Source organism: Lynx rufus, unplaced genomic scaffold (assembly GCF_022079265.1).
Source record: "Lynx rufus isolate CCGP_SWC_20201006 ecotype Redwood Valley unplaced genomic scaffold, mLynRuf1.p SCAF_23, whole genome shotgun sequence".
In the NCBI taxonomy this organism is placed as follows: Eukaryota; Metazoa; Chordata; class Mammalia; order Carnivora; family Felidae; genus Lynx; species Lynx rufus.
In genome coordinates, this window is record NW_025814838.1 from 16,016,367 (window position 1) to 16,032,430 (window position 16,064).

At 56.0% G+C, this 16,064-nt stretch overlaps 1 protein-coding gene across 1 annotated transcript; it reads left to right on the forward strand.

Annotated features, from left to right (window-relative positions):
• The first annotated feature begins 1,132 nt into the window (after positions 1–1,132).
• Positions 1,133–13,823, forward strand: DEXI (Dexi homolog). Its single transcript, XM_047087392.1, has 2 exons — positions 1,133–2,066; positions 13,154–13,823. The coding sequence occupies exon 1, from the start codon at positions 1,630–1,632 to the stop codon at positions 1,915–1,917; it is 288 nt and encodes a 95-aa protein (XP_046943348.1). The 5' UTR covers positions 1,133–1,629; the 3' UTR covers positions 1,918–2,066; positions 13,154–13,823.
• Positions 13,824–16,064: the final 2,241 nt, after the last annotated feature.

A 16,064-nucleotide genomic window follows, 5' to 3' on the forward strand; every position in this document is an offset into this window, starting at 1 on the left:
AAAGGGCAGGTCTGTTCTCCAAACACATGCGGACCTAGCATCTTCTTGGGTCCTCCCTTTTCCCTGGGCCTAGATTTCCTGATCTGTAGAAAGTGGTAACATACTACACTACCCCATCTAGCTACAATGAAGCAATGTATGTAAAGCACCCAGCCCAGTGTGGCCTGAGATGTAAAGATCTGTTGAACTGCTCTGGAAGATTGCTTGGGGCAAGATCAGTCTCCTGAAGGATATACAGGGGTTGCTCATGAGGAGGGGAAATCAGTGAGTAGCAGACTCACTTCTCTACGTACTTCTTGGACGTTTTAATGTTTAACCACGTACTGGTTTTTTTTTTTTAATGTTTATTTATTTATTTTGAGGAGGAGAGCAGAGAAAGAGCGAGAGAGGGGCGGAGAAAGGGAGACAGTGAATCCCAATCCAGCTCTGCATTATCAGCACAGAGTCCGATACAGGGATCTATCTCACCAACTATGAGATCATGAGCTGAAATCAAGAGTCAAGAGTCAGATGCTTAACCTACTGAGTCATCCAGGCGCCCCTAACACGGACTGTTTTTAAACATGCTTTACAAAGTAAAAACAAGAAGCACCCCCACTGCTGCAGGTCTGAGCTGCCTGGGAATGTCTTCAGGGTGTCCCTGAACCCTATTATGTAGACCCCCGCGATGCAGCCAGGATTTGGAGAGCTCAAGGAGCTCTTCCCCACCACGGAAAATTGCCACTTTGGGAAGTCGGAGAGTTTCACTGGTAAATTCACCGCCCCCCATCCTGCCTCCTTTTGACAAGTAAACTGAGTCCCAAAGAGGCGTGACGCCATACCCAAGTCTAGGGGGTTGCTGAGAAGTTTGCGGTTTCCTCCAGCTTTCGTAGCCCTTAGGATACGTGCAGGTTCGAACTGCGTTCTGTCTCTTTCCCCTCCCGCTACTCCGTGGGGGATTCTCAGAACGAATTGGATTTGAGACCTGGGCGGAGCCCGGAACCAGGAAAGCAAGTCAGAGGCCAGCACCCCGAGGGGCGGAGCGAAGCGGTACCGCCCCCGGACGTCTCGGACCAATGACCGCGGGCGTCGAGCAGGCCAATGAGCGCGGGCAGCGGGCGGCTGGCCAATGAGCGCGGGGCCGCTTGGGAGGCGGTGCTCGGAACGCGACCAGGAGGGCGACGCGGCGGCCGCAGCCATGGGTGCTGGGCCTGCGGGGCCGCGGAGGGGGCGCGAGGAACTGCCGGGCGGGGCTCAAGAGACAGCCGCCGGGACTGGCCCTCGACGCTGAGCTGCGGTGGGGCCCCCGCCTGCTCTTGGAGGGCCAGTGAGCGCGAGCGGGGCGCGTCGGAGGAGCCGGGCAGCCGCCGGCCACCTCAGGGGGGCCTCCCTGGCTGCCGGGAGGATCGAGAGGGTCGTGTGGGCACATCTGGGGGTGCGTGGACCCCGCCGGGCGCTTTTCAGGGGCCAGGGAGCGTCTGCAGGGGCCGCGGCACACCGGCGGGGGCACCGCCGGGGCCCAGCGCCGCCTCGGTCGAGCCCCCGGGGCGTCCCTGCATGGCTGAGCTGCCCCCTTGCCGGCCGCCCGGGCGCCGCAGCGGCTGAGATCGCTGGGATCGCCGGGCCGCCGCCGCCCTCGCCGCCCCCTGCATGCCCGGCGCCCGGGTCGCGGCCCACCTGGACGCGCTGGGCCCCCTGGTCCCCTACGTGCCGCCGTCGCTGCTGCCCTCTATGTTCTACGTGGGCCTGTTTTTCGTCAATGTGCTGATCCTATACTACGCCTTCCTCATGGAGTACATTGTCCTCAATGTGGGCCTCGTCTTCCTGCCCGAGGACATGGACCAGGCGCTCGTGGACCTCGGCGTGCTCTCCGACCCCGGTTCGGGCCTCTACGATGCCGACTCGGAGCTCGATGTCTTCGATGGTTACTTGGAGTAGGCTTGGCTACCGTCCTCCCCTCCCCCCCAACGACCCGCAACCCTCGGCCTGGACCGGCCGCCCAAATCCTGCCGCCGCTGCTGGTTGGGGGCATCGTTTGGCCAGGGATGGGACCCCCAGGACGAGGCCCTCACTGGCCTCCAAGACCTGTAAGTGCCCTTTCTGCACCAGATGAGGATGGGTTGGGGCGCTGGCGAAGAAGAGGGTGGCATCTCCACACCGGACACACACCCTTCCCCCAGGCTTGGGATTCCTCCATCCACCTCCTGGAGGTCTATTTAAGATGCCAGGAATGGCCAGACCCCTGTTAGGCCCTTAGTTGGGGCTGCAAAGCTTTCCCCGGTGAAGGTGACAGTCGTTGAGGGGAAGGGAGGCTGAGCCTGAATGGTGTTGGGTTAGCCACGGTACCTACTGTCACAGCTTGTGGAAAAGCCTTTGCACCTAGATCCCTTTGAGGCAGATCTGTCAGCACCTCGCCTCTGCCTCCATCTGGCTTGATGGTGACCTTGGTTTTTCCGGAATTCCCATAGTCCCGGAAGGATAAAGACTTGGAGTGTCAGAAGAGCTAACACGCTGGGCACGACCACCTTTGTCCCGTAGCCCTTTCGGGGACTGGGTGGGGACTTGAGAGCAAGGGCTCAGGGCCGAGGGCGTAGGAGGTGAAACCTCCTTCAGCAAAGTCTGCACTTCCTTTTGGCCTTGGGTTTGCTGCCGTTCGGGAGTCGGGTTTCAGGGTGCCGGGCAGTACCGCAGCTTGGGTCTGCCAGGGCCGCCAGTTTTGCAGGTTGCTTTTGCAGACTAGGCAAGCTGGGGCTGGCTCCGCCTACGGACGGGGTTTGCAAGATCTCAAGGAGGAGTAGGGGCCACCGGATCTTTGCACTGAGGTGTTAAAGCTCTGCCGCTGGGCTGCGACCAGGAAGCTGCGTGTCCTGCCCCACCTTGGGTGTCAATGGGAGGAACATGAAGGTCCAGGAAGGAGGAGGGCTTGGCCACAGTCTCCCAGCCGGGAAGAGAGGCGACTGCACAAGATGAGAGGACACGCAGGCACTTTTTGGCTGAGCCCCTCCGCTGTTCGGTGCTGCAGTATCACTAAGCACAGGACCCGAGTGGCAGCGAAGGGAGGATATCGAGGTAGCAAGGGCTCCTTTGAGAAAACAGACACTAATGCCACTCGCCCCACGCAAGCTAACGCCCCTCCTCTTGTTGCCTGTCTTTGCCAAGATGACCATAGTCAGAGGGAATGCCGGATGGGGCAGGACCCACTGGTGGTAGTGCTGGGGGCTGAGGGCTCCCCTGAGGGGCGGACAGTGACATTTCTTTGAGAAAAGCTTCACTTGAGCTCAGTGCGACCTTAACAAGAACCAGGTGCCAGGCAGAGTGTCAGCCACTCTTGCATACCTACCCAGTCTGCCTACCTACCTGCCTGCCATCCATCCATCAATCCGTTCTTTGATCGAAGAAAAATATTTACTGAGTACATACTGTGCCTCGTGGGTGAACACAGTGAACAAGAGAGACTTAGCCCTGGCCCTCCTGGCACGGGGAGAGAAGACACAAGCAGATTCCGAAGCAAGGTATCAGATTTTTTGGGAGCCATTAAGACATGTGGGAAGGACCTGGGCCATCCTTGTTGAGTTCAGCCCTTAGAACAAGTGCCTGGCATCTAGTAGGTACTCAGTAAATGTCTGTTGAGTGAGTAAAGCAGAATAGAGATGGGCTGCTTTAGAAAGGGGGTGTCAGAGAAGGTCTCTTCCAGGAGATGACGTATTTGAGCTAGCCCTAAGTTGGTAGACAGAGCCAGACTGAAGATCTGGGGAAAACCAATCCGGGCACAGGCAATGGCTCGTGCCCAGGCGGTAGGGTAGGAGAGCTGGTTTGTGCCGCCACCAAAATGAGGCCACTGTGGCTGGAGAGCAGCCCCAGGAGAGATCAATGGGGCAGGTGGGGGCAGACCCTACAGGACCTGGGAGGCCAGGGCCACGAGCAAGCGGAAGCCAGCAGAAGGTTTTAAGCAAGAGATGACTTCGGCAGTTGTGGGCAGAATGGGTCGTCGGCACGAGTGTGGATCAGGGAAGCCGTTTGGGAAGTGTGTAGTTGCCCAGGCTGGAGGCGACGGGGGCTTGGCCAGGGCGAGGTTGGTGAACACGGAGAGACAGACTGAAAACGCCTTGCGAAGCTAGAATCTGTGGACTGTATTCAAAACCTGTCCCGAGTATTGATCATTCACCGTGCCTGGTGCTAGGCCCTTTGCACCTGCTTCCACCAGGCCCCAGTGCTAGGCCTTGGAGAGCCTAAGATGAATCTCTGCCTCCAAGCCAAGCGCTTGACTTTGAGACAGCGTAAGTTGGTGAAGAATGTCTCATTTTATCTCTTCACCACATCAACAGAAACACTTCCCCTTCCAAATGAAAACATTGGCATGCTCTGAACCCAAAACTTAAGCCCAAATGCTTCGTCAAACTTCGCAGCAAAGGCTGTTTGAGCAGAAGCACCAGGAAGCATGTCTCAGGGACACCCTTGCAAAGCTGTCAGAGTGGCGGGGCCCAAGCTGGGAAGCAGGAAGGCCTGGGGCTGGGGGGCAATACTGGAGCCCCATGGAGCGGGGAAGTCACGCAGAGCGGTCCTTCTTCCCCAATCCCGAATCCCGAATCCCGAATCCAGGCCTAGGCGGCCTTGGCCCCGGGACCGGGGAAGCCCAGACCTGGGTAGGGCAGGGTGGCCAGTAACAGGAAAAGCCTCTGGGAGAGATCTAAAAATGGTCCGACTGCACCGCGTCTGTGGGCCCCTTTCTGTAAGCAGAGGAACATCAGTAGTCAGATCTCTTTCCTTCTGGCTCGTTCTCACGCGGACACCTTCTCAATGTTACACACGACAAGGTCACAGAAGCACTGACGGGGGTGGAGGGCTGGCCAGGCAGCAGGGACTGGGGAGGATCTCAGGGTACACTCACTTTCTCTCCTCTTTTTCCTCTTATGTGTGTATGAACATGATACCGTTCATCAAACATTTGTTTGAAGGAGGCAGTATTAGGGTTGTGATTAGGAGCACGTACCTGGTTCAAATCCCAGTCCGGGCTGTGACCTTGGGCATGTCACGTATCTCTCTGTGGGTCAGTTTTCTCTTCTAAGGAGCGGGGCAAATGAAATCTATCTCATTGTGAGGATTAAATGGGATGGATGTAAAGCTCCTAGGCCCTCCTGTGTCCAGTCAGTGATCATATTCATGTTAACCACTGTTAGCATTAACAGATGTAATGGAGAGTGTGTATGCTCAGGCTTTGGCAAATGTATAAACCTGCCTGTGCACTCCTACATGAATATTCACATCCCCCAGTGAGCCACGGAGGACTGCTTTCCTGAGTGCTGGGTGGGTTCGGGTCTGGGCTCCTGAAAGAGAATTCCCCCACTGTCTTCCCAGCCCAGGACCCTCAGGAGACCTTTCCCACTGCCTGTGGTCTCCCAGGGCCACCAGATCTGGGCCCCGTAGAGTCGAGGCTGCACTTTTCCTAGAGTGTTAATCATTGCCCAGGAGCAGGAAGTGGGGAATCAGGAGCTCCCTCCTTCCCAGGAGAAAGGCCCCTGCGGCTGGCCTGGGAGCCTTCGGAGAGTCCTCACATGCCAGCGTTTCCGATGCAGAGGCAGGGCAGCTGGATTGATTCGTCCCTGTTCTGGCACGGAGGGAGGGCTGTGGGAGAGAGCCTCTCCGCACCGGAAACGGAGAGCCTACAGGATGTTGCTGTCAGTCACTGGGGCCTGGTGTAGCTCAGATTCGGAGCTCGAGTAACCAGACCGTCGGGCTACCTATTACAGGGGCTCCTGGCTTCCGGGTCCTGACCGGGTGCCACGGCTGCTCCTTGTGATCTACCCGCCCTGGTCCCCTCCGTGCTAGTCGGCAGCCTGTGCCATGAGCAGAACACCCAGGCTGGTGTGTCAGTGCCCTGCTCAGAAACCCAGAATTTCTGCGGGGACGTGGACAATAGATTCAGGTCACGGGAGATCCCTCAGGCAGCTGGTGGAGCTCTTGGGGGTGGGGGGGGGGAGGGGGAGGAGAAGTGTCACGGCAGAGGAGGGAAACCGGATAGCTGTGGTCCAGGCAAGAGACAGGTGCTGATGGCAAGGGGAGGCAGGTGCACCCCTGGCCTGGCCGACTTTCCACTCTGTCCTACCGCTAGGTTCACCTGGAAGACCGCTGGCCGTGGGACGCATGGGTGCCGGCTGCCCCTCTGGGCGGAGAAGGCCCCATTAGGGAGGGGTGAGGAGCCAAGGAAGCAAAGCTGAGGAAGACAGCTGAGCTCCCCAACCCAGTGCTGGGTTTGCAGGGGCTCGTGGGGGTGGGGTGGGGTGGGGGGCTCCCAAATCCCGACCCTGGAATAGCGCTCACAACTCTCCCAGGCCTGCTGCACAGACGCTGTCACTCCTTTTTGCTGAGTTTTTGAAACCAAACTTTACCTTGAAGTAATTTCCCAATTAGGCAGAAGTTGCAAGAAGAGTGCAGAGAACTCCCCTGTAGTCCCCACCCAAAGTCACCAGTTGCACTGATTGACATGTTGCCACATTTGCTCCCGAACGCAACACGTGCTTGCCCTGCATGTGTGTGTGTGTGTGCACATACGTGTATGTGTGTAGTTACTCACCTGAGCCATTTGAAAACGGATTGCAGACCTCATGTTCCTTTACCCCTAAATGTTTCGCTGGCTGTGTGCTTAGCTCAAGGACATTCACTGCCATGACCCCAGTCACAGTTGTCAACATCGGCAAATTTAACACCGTTGCGAGCCTATGAACCAGATTCAGTCTGTGACTTTATTCAGATCTCACCAATTGGCCCAATAGTGGCCCTTTCACAATAGAAAGGCAGAGTTGAGGTCCCAGATCCCATCCCAGATCACCCTTGGCCTTAATTGTTACGTCTTTTGAGTCCTCCTCGATCCCGACCAGCCCCTCATTCTGTCTTAATCTTTCATGACATTGACATTTTGGAGGAGCACAAGTCTCAATTTGGGTTTATCTGATGTTTACTCTTGCGATTAGGTTCAGATGATGCACTTTTGGCAGGAACCCCGCGGAGAAGTGAGTGAGTGCCCTTCTGAGTGTATGGTTATCAGGAGACACATGACATCTGTCCCACTACTGGTGATGTTAACTTTGATCTCTGGCCTAAGGTGATGTCTACTGGGTCTCTCCACTGTAAAGTTCCTGTTTTTCCCTTTATCACCTGCCGTTGTGATCAAACTAGTTTTAGTATTTCCTCTTTCAAAAATCTACTTTTTTATGTGAATTTACTTTTTTATGTTTATTTATTTTTGAGAGAGAGAGAGAGAGAGAGAGAGAGAGACAGAGCATGAGCAGGGGAAGGGCAGAGAGAGAGAGGGAGACACAGAATCGGAAGCAGGCTCCAGGCTCTGAGCTGTCCGCACAGGGCGCCACATGGGGCTCAAACCCATGGACCGTGAAATCATGACCTGAGCTGAAGTCGGACGCTCAACCAACTGAGTCACCCAGGCACCCCTATTTAAATTTATTTTTAATGTTTATTTGTGAGAGTGAGAGAGACAGCGTGAGCGGGGGAGGAGCAGAGAGAGAGGGAGACACAGAATCCGAAGCAGGCCCCAGGCACTGAGCTGTCAGCACAGAGCCCAACACAGGGCTCGAACCCGCGAGCCATGAGATCATGACCTGAGCTGAAGTCAGAAGCCCACCTGACTGAGCCACCCAGGCGCCCCTATGTAAATTTATTTTTAAAGGGATGTTTATTTATATCGCTGAACACAGAAAACCAACATTACTAGGCATGGATGAAAAAGTGAGTGCCAAAGTCATTAACCTCTGGCCGCATACCAAAGCCAGCTAAAGGCCTGGGGCCTCTGGGCTGCTCTTTGTTATGGGAGACCAGCCACTGTCCGGTAAGCTAGGGTAGGGGTCGCACCTGCGGAAAGGCTCATGCACATTAGATGAGAGCGTGAAGGGGCGTGTAGTCAGATCCTGAATGACGCTGACAGTGTTGATGGTGTGTCAGACCCAGAGGGGACTCGGCCCGGGGCCTTCCCCTTTCCTCCAGTCCTTGTCTCCTCTTGGGGGCCAATTACCAAGGAAGATGTGTCTGTTTGGGTGGCCTTTGAAGCAGCCCTGGGTCAGGCACCCAGTGAGTCGAGGCAGCGATGCTGGTGCCCTCACAGCTGTCATCCCAAGCCTGGGAGTGGCTGGGAGCCACTTCCGACTTCCAATCACCACCCCACCACCCCCTCTGAGGGGAAGGCTTCATTCCTGGGATTCCTTCCTGGCCTTGGCTGGGTGGTTAAAAATAGCTGCCTCTCACATCTCCTAGCTTCCCCTAAGCGTCACCCATGAAGCAGGCAGGGCTGGGCTCATTAGCTCCACTATACAGGGAGGGAAACTGAGGCTTGGGTATGGTCAGTGACTCAGCCCAGATACCCAGCTATGAGGTGGCCAGTTGGGCCTCCTAGCCTCGCTCCCAGTGCCTCCTTGACGTTCTCTGTCACTCTTGGGCACCTGCTACTTTTCCCTTAGACCAGAGAAACCAGGCTGAGGCTGCTTCACAAGCCGGGGGTATCTGGCTAGCACTAACCGTTGCATTTTCATAGTATTTTTTTTTTTTAGCGTTGCCTTTGGTGCGTGACGAATGATACTGTTTTTTATTCATGAGAGTGACATAAAGGTTCCTTTAAAAAAAAAAATTTAAAAAAAGTGCATTCATTTAAAATACCAAATAAATAATACTCCAGGCAGTTCTTAGGCAAGACTCGAGGGCAAAAGTTGCCATGTCTTAGGACCAACCAACTGGAGACACATTTTGGACCAAGAATCATCACAAAACTGACAACTGATGAGTGTCAGCATCTGGCACGTGAACCAGACCTGGGTTCGAGAAACCGACCCTTGCTTCTCCAGAACGCTGGCTTCCCTGGGGGACACGGACCCAGGCGGCTTCTCCTTTCTGAGCCCCTTCCGGCCGTGAACTCTTGGACCAGACAAGGCAGAGGTCCTTCTGCGGCACAGCCCGTCACTGAGACCACAGGGGAGACGCAGGGCGTTTTGGTTCTAGGTGACATCTGTCTGTAGCTGCTTTAATTGGTTGGTTGGTGAGCAGTGGGTTTCCGGTAGGCGAGGTCCTTGGAGGACGACAGGGCTACTGTTTTCAGAAGGCCCCCAGCACGGAAGAGGTGCCCTGCCTGGTGTATTTTCTAGCTGGGAAGTGATGGAAGGAGGGGAGGGGCCGCTACTTACCAATGCCTTGTGTATCGTAGGCATTCCACCAATGTGATTTCATAGCCTCACCACAAACATTCCAGGGAGGTAGGCACTGTCCTCTGGTTTCAGATGAATAAACAGGCCCCGAGAAACTAAGTTAATTTGCCTGAGGTCACACGGCTAGGAGGGGGCAGAGCCTGAATCCCCACAGATGGGCCTTGTCCTGACTGCCCCTGAGGAAGCCCGCAGGATGGCTGAATCGAGAAGAGAAATCTCCTTTCAGCACGTCCAGGGCATCGCCCCACCAGCGCCCTCAAGACACAAGGGCCATTTTCTCACTTAAGGCAAATGCCAAACCAGGCGGCTTCTCCACCGAGGTATTGAGCTGACACATTGTTCTTAAAATGGCTCAAGTGCCCAGCTGTCATTCTTAATGACAGAAATGAGTCAGCTGGCCACTCCCTCTGTCGGGATCCGGGGAGTAGCACGGAATGAAAGGTTACAGCTTCAGAAAGAAAGAAAGAAAAAAAAAAAAAAACAGCCATTGGCCAATGAACTGTCTGTCCTGCACTAAAGATACTAGAAGGTTGGAGAACGCCCTGCCTGGGATTCTGCAAGCCGAGGCTCCAGGATGCTTTCAGCCTGAGGCTTTGGGTGCCCTGGAAGAAGGCGAAGAGTGAACCTCAGATCAGACTGTGGAGGGGAGGTTCAAGTCCTGGCTCTGCCCTCTGCGAGCCGTGTAGCCTTGAACAAATTGCTGAACCCTCTCTGAGCCCCATCTGAAATTCCGGATGATGAACCTGCTTGGCCCCATCTCCTGAGGTGCTTCTGAGGCGTAAATGAGCTAGGACCCGCGTTAAAGCGCATAGCACGAGGTAGAGTTACCACCTGTCGTTGACATGCTCAAGATTCTCGTTGAGGGGCTTGCCGTGAGGCCAGACTTGCAAGTTAAGGAACCAGGGGATCTTTAGCAGCCACGGCAGGTGGCAGAGATGAGTGGTCTCAGGACACCCTCCAGAGGACACACAGACCTGGGCTGTCCTCAACTTGCTGTGTGACTTAGGGCAGGTCACTGCCCTCTCTGGGCCCTTTGTGGAATGAGTGGGACCGACTGATGAGGGTCTCTCACACCCCATGTGACACCACCAACAATCACTGCTGTAACGTCTGAACTGTTACTTGTGTCACTGTTTTCTTTAAACGAGCTCTTTTTAAAGTGAAGTGATGTCCTGGAAAGACCGGACCCGTATATTCCGATCAGAAGTGAAACCCAGCAACATTTGCCATAAATAGGTGACCCTGCAGGTAGCACAGTGAAAACAGAGCCGTGGTGAATACAGCTGGAGCCGGTGCCTGTGGAGCCCCGGGCCTGTTCAGATGGGAGATTAGCCCGTGTGAGAGACACAGGCCAGCCAGACCGCCGCTTGCCTGGACTCCGTGCTGGTGGTAGTCACCAGGATTGGGAGAGGAGTGAGTCCCCGTCCTGGGGGGTGACTGTGTGCTCTGACATGCTGTCCACACAAGTCTGAAATGGGCTTAAGTATGATCCCCGGTGTTGGAGGGCTCTGGAGTGAGCCCTGCTCTCAGGAGCACCCCCGCAGGGAACCCCAGAGGTCCCTCGGAGGGAGGGGAAGCCAGGGACACCTTGCTAGATGGCTGAGCTCCCCAGTGCTCTGGCCACACCCCTGGCTTCCCCTCTGCATCCCAGGTCCAGTGGGGGAGGGGGGGTGGGGCCCAGGACACGAGGACTTGGCCTGTGTCGTCAGTGGGAGCCAGGGAAGGTCTCAGAGCAGTGGAAGGATGTGTTCCCAGCTGGCCTCTAGAATCTGGCAGAGAACACGAGAAACTTTGCAGATTTGGCCCCTCCCCCTCCTCCACCAAGGCCTGCCTTCTTGCTCCCTTCCCCCACCCCATAGGAACCTGGGGGGAGCACGGGTCTAGGACCTGCCGTGCTCTCATCGCCAGCCCGCCCGCCCCCCACCTGGCGTGTTCTTCATGCATGGCCTCACCCAGACTCTGGGCTCCATCTGTCCCCGTCCCTGTCTTTGACCTTCGGCTGCAATTGCTCACAAGATTGTGTCTCAAAGGCATGACTGCATTTATCACGGGGTCCCCAGCCCCCGGCTCAGGTCCTGGCACACAGGATGTGTGAAATTAGGTAGGGTTGAAAATCTCCAGGGGCACGAAGCCCTGGGGAACTGAGCATCCCAGACAAGTTACTTACTATCTCTGAACCTCAGTGTCTTCATCTGTAAAATGGAATCGTAACAGTGTGTCTAACAACTCTGGGAGTTGTTAGAGCTGAATGAAATGACTTAGTGCCATGGGCCATCTTGGGCATGCTGTCCCAGGAGTGGACCCTGGGACAAAGATTCAAGGGCAAGTCGCTTATTTGAGAGGTGATCCTGGGAACTACTGGTAGGGAGTGAGTCGGTGAGTCGGGAAAGGGTTGTGTCATCCAGTAGGTCACCACTGCAGGCCTGGGCTCAGTCCTGCTCAGGGACTCTGGGGACCAATGTAGGGACAAATATGGCTCAGTCGCCTCAGCTGTGGAGTGCAGGAGCTGGGGTATTGATTCACCACCTTCCTGGCCATCACTGGTTGGAAGGCAGCTGTGGGGGGACCTTGGCTTTGCCTGCGGGACACCAGGCAGCCCTCGGGCAAAGAGGCAGGTCAGCATGTCCTGGAGGGGTGAGTGGAGGGAACAAGCGAGGCACCCGCAGCCTCCGCCCTGGGCTCGTGGCACTTAGGTGGCTGCTACCTCCTGAGCTTTTACTGATTGTGATTGTTGTTGTTACATCCAGTGCCAGCTCCGCCTGTCACAGGTGTGTGACTTAGGCAGGTCACTTGGCTTCTCTGAACCTTGGGGAGATGCATGGTTCTCAGTGGAGGTGGTTCTGCTCCCCCCAGTGACCCTTGGGAACGGGACAAGGGTACATTTTTACTTGTCGCAGTGCCCGGGGGTGCTACTGGCATTTAGTGGTCAGGGACCCGGGGGGGGGGGGTGCTGACAACCGTCCTGCAGGGCCCAGAACGCCCCCCTCCACCTCAGAGAATTGTTACACCTCACATGTCGGTGAACCACAGTCCGTGTCACGTGTTTCGCATAGAAGGTCTATCGGATGCGTGACGGCATTTGCAGAAGTGAGCCGGCAGAGATGAGGCACAGAACTGGGGCAGGAGGGCAGGTGGGGAATGGAAGATGCCGCAGAGACGCCGCCACCCCGCCGGACGCAGAAAGCGGAGGCTACGGGAAACGGGGAGCCGCCGAAGGGCCTGGCCGCGAGGATGATGCCATGTCCTCGGAGGACGAGCCCGGTGGGGCTGCGGAGTAGCTTGGCGACGGCCGCAGCCTCCGTCGCATTTTCCAGGCGGGGCGGGAGGCGGGGCCAAGCCCCGCCCACGACCCGAGCTTGCTCGGCTGCCCTGGGGCTCAAGTGGGCCAGCAGGCTCTGGGTGACCCCTGAGCAGGCTGCCCTCCTTCTTCGGGTCCCGATCCCCCTCGTCCCTCCCAGGGTGGACAGTCCTTCCTCTCCAAAGGGAAACTGCCCTGGTTCTCCAGTCCGGGCTCCTTAGAAATCAGGCGAACTTATTGTTACAAAGTTATCAGTAATGGGACGCCGGGGTGGGGGGTGGGGCGCTCAGTCGGTTAAGCGGCCGACGTCGGCTCAGGTCATGATCTCACGGTTGGTGGGTTTGAGACCCGCTTCGGGCTCTGGGCTGACAGCTCGGAGCCTGCTTCTTATTCTGTGTCTCCCTGTCTCTCTGCCTCTCCCCCACTCACGCTCTGTCTCTCTCGAAAGTAAATAAACTAGAAAAAAAAAAAAAAAGGTATTAGCAAAAGTTGTAGGAAAACACCCCCAGCCCGAGTCTGGAGCTTCTGATGGTTTCTGAATGCAAGAGATGGGGGAAGGCCTCCCTGCCCTCCTTTGGCCTCCCGGGGCCTGGAGGTTGGACCCAGATATACCCCCAAATGGGTGGCGGGCCGTGCTTCTGTGCCAGTAACACCCCTTTTCCCTTCTCGTTAGGCCTGCTTCCCCCGAGAGCTCCGTGCCAACAGAGAGGTTTCTGTCCAGACCCAGGAGGGTGGGGCAGAGAGATGGAGACTGAGAGCCGAGGCCCGGAAGGCCTGTACCCCTGTCCCCGGGGAAAGGCAGGGGCATCCGAAGACCTCCCCCACCCTCAGCGTCGCACAAATGGCCTTGCCTTGGCTTCTGACCTTCGCGTTGGCGATGGATGTTTACAGGAACCCAGCCAGAGTCTGCCTCCCCGCTCTTCACCCCCGACCGCTCCTGCTTCTCCACACTTCATCTTCCGAGAGGATGCTTCAAACTGCGGACCCACTGCGGAAGCCACTCCCAGCTCCGTTGGAGGCCAGCGGAGCCCAAAGCTTGGCCAGGTTTGGCCCCGAGGCTGGTCTTAGATGCAGCGACTATTTCAGGGAGTAAGTCAGAAGGAAAAGAAGCCAAGGATCGTGTCGGGGGCGAGGGTCGGGCTTGACTTATTCGTTTCCAGTTGCTCGTTCTGCATCAAGTTGCCAGGACTGATCCGTCATGCGGGGGAGGGGGGTGCCTCGCTGCTCCGCTGGCCAGAAATGTTTTTGCAAATGTGAGCGGTATGAATACTTGATGTCGATAAGCCTGTAAAAGCAATACTTAGGAGGCTGACTTCTTTCAATTAAAAAATGTATGCAACCAACTCCAGCCTGTGGGGGCCCTGCCTATTTTTGGGTTTTTTTCTTTGAGATTCGGGAAAGGAGCCCTGATGCAGGACCCCGTGCTTGACAAAGGGGCAGAAGAGGCCAGGCTTCTCCAGCTTGGGGCCAAGCTGGGCTGGCGTGGGAGTCCAGGCGGAGAGGCTGGGCCCAGCCTGCGGGGCATGGTGGCCCGGATCCCAGAGACGCACCCAGAGACTTGTGCTAGGGATGATGGAACGAGCGCGGGGAGGGAAGGAGACACCATCACGTGCACACCGTGTTAAGCAAGGTACAAGGATTGGTGCATTGTGTGGGTGGGGACACAGGTGAGGGGGGGTCAGGCCGCCTGCAGATCTTCAGGGAAAAGGCAGCTACAGCGCCCCCTGTCTCCCTGTGCTGAGAAAGGGCGCCAGGGAAGGTGACCAGGACATATTTGAGACCCAAGGAGAGACGTGAGCCTGCGAAGGGAGATGCTTTCATGGGGCGAGAGACCGGAGGGGAAAGCTGAGGATTTATTTAAAAGATGCAGTAGACGTGGAATCAGGCCATCAACGCACAGCGTGACTCCAGACAGATGCCCCGGCCCCTTCCCCCACCCAGCGAGTGGCGCTCTGGGAGCGATTCCAGCATGCTGTGCCCATGCCTGTGGACACCCACTCCCCCAAGGAAAGCGGAAGGCAGGTTTGCCTCCTGACTCCCTCCTCTACAGGGGTGTGGCCTTAGGCAAGTCACTTCTGAGAAATGGGGACAGTAATTTACGTACCTCATAACGTGACTTGGTGCTGATTACCAAGGTCCCCACTGGGCTCACATGGCTCCGTATCAGGACTCACAGCTTGGCAAGCAGAGCCCACACTGGTTTGCAGCCCCCATGAGCCCCCTTGTCCAGGTGCCTTTGTGCAGTGCACAGACCGCCCAATCACACCAGACAGCCCTACCTGGGGAGGTTTTTTTAATTGACTAAAATACATGACTTCCCAGAGCAGGCACCTTGAGCGTTCTATTGAGTATGCTACCGTGCCCTCAGCAGATGTTTGTGGAATGAAAAAAGGAAAGAAAGCAAAGCGGTGAGGATCATTCATTCCACAAACATTTACTGAGCACTTACTATGTTCAGGCACCTTGCTGGGTGCAGAGGACAGAGCAATGAACAAAGCAGACAGGTCACCGGCCCTACTGAAGCCCACATCCCAGAACAAAAGCAGACAACACAACAAATAAACATGAAAAAGAAATGACAGACCAATTTGGAGAGTGGGAGTGAGGGGCATCTATTCAATAGGGTGGTCTGGTAGACCTTCCTAAGGAGCTGCTGTCCTTTAAACGGAGTCCTACAGGGTCAGAAGTTGTCCCAAGGGCCAGGAAGAACATTCCAGGCAGACGCAGGAAGAAAACATATTCCTATGTAATAGGGACAGCTAACAAGTATTGAGCTGTATGCCAGCTCTTGTCAGCATGTTAGCTCCCTGGATCTCTGCGTAACCTCCATGAAGGGGATACTGTAACTATGCCCACTTTTCGTATGATGAGACTGAGGCACAGAGAAGGAATCTGCACAAGTGGTGAGCTGGGCGCTGAGCCCAAGCAGTCTAGCTCTGGGGGTCTGTGCTGCTGGCCCTAGACCGTGGTCCCTTTGAGCAGGAAGGGTTTCACACAGTATTGGCACAAAGTGATCATTACCGATATTTATCGAACACTTACTATATCCCTTGCACGGTGATAAGCACTTTACATGTATCAGCTCATTTAATAAATGGCAGCTATCATTCAAGAGTCCGAACGATGAGTAATCACGGTCTCTGATGGGAATGTGTCATCTCTGAACAGACCGAAAGCAGTGGGTATGATGGTGCCCCCCCCACCCGGCTGAGAGCCAGCAGAGGCCTGCACTGGGGTGGGGGGGGGTGGCTCAGTGCTCACCCCTGTAGCTATACAAATGGGAGCCCGTGGATGGCATGCAATCCCCAAATGCCGGGACCCCCTGAGGAATGATGCCCCAGCTATTTAAAACCCAACCCTAGGGGCGCCTGGGTGGCGCAGTCGGTTAAGCGTCCGACTTCAGCCAGGTCACGATCTCGCGGTCCGTGAGTTCGAGCCCCGCGTCGGGCTCTGGGCTGATGGCTCAGAGCCTGGAGCCTGTTTCTGATTCTGTGTCTCCCTCTCTCTCTGCCCCTCCCCCGTTCATGCTCTGTCTCTCTCTGTCCCAAAAATAAATAAAAAACGTTGAAAAAAAAAAATTTTTA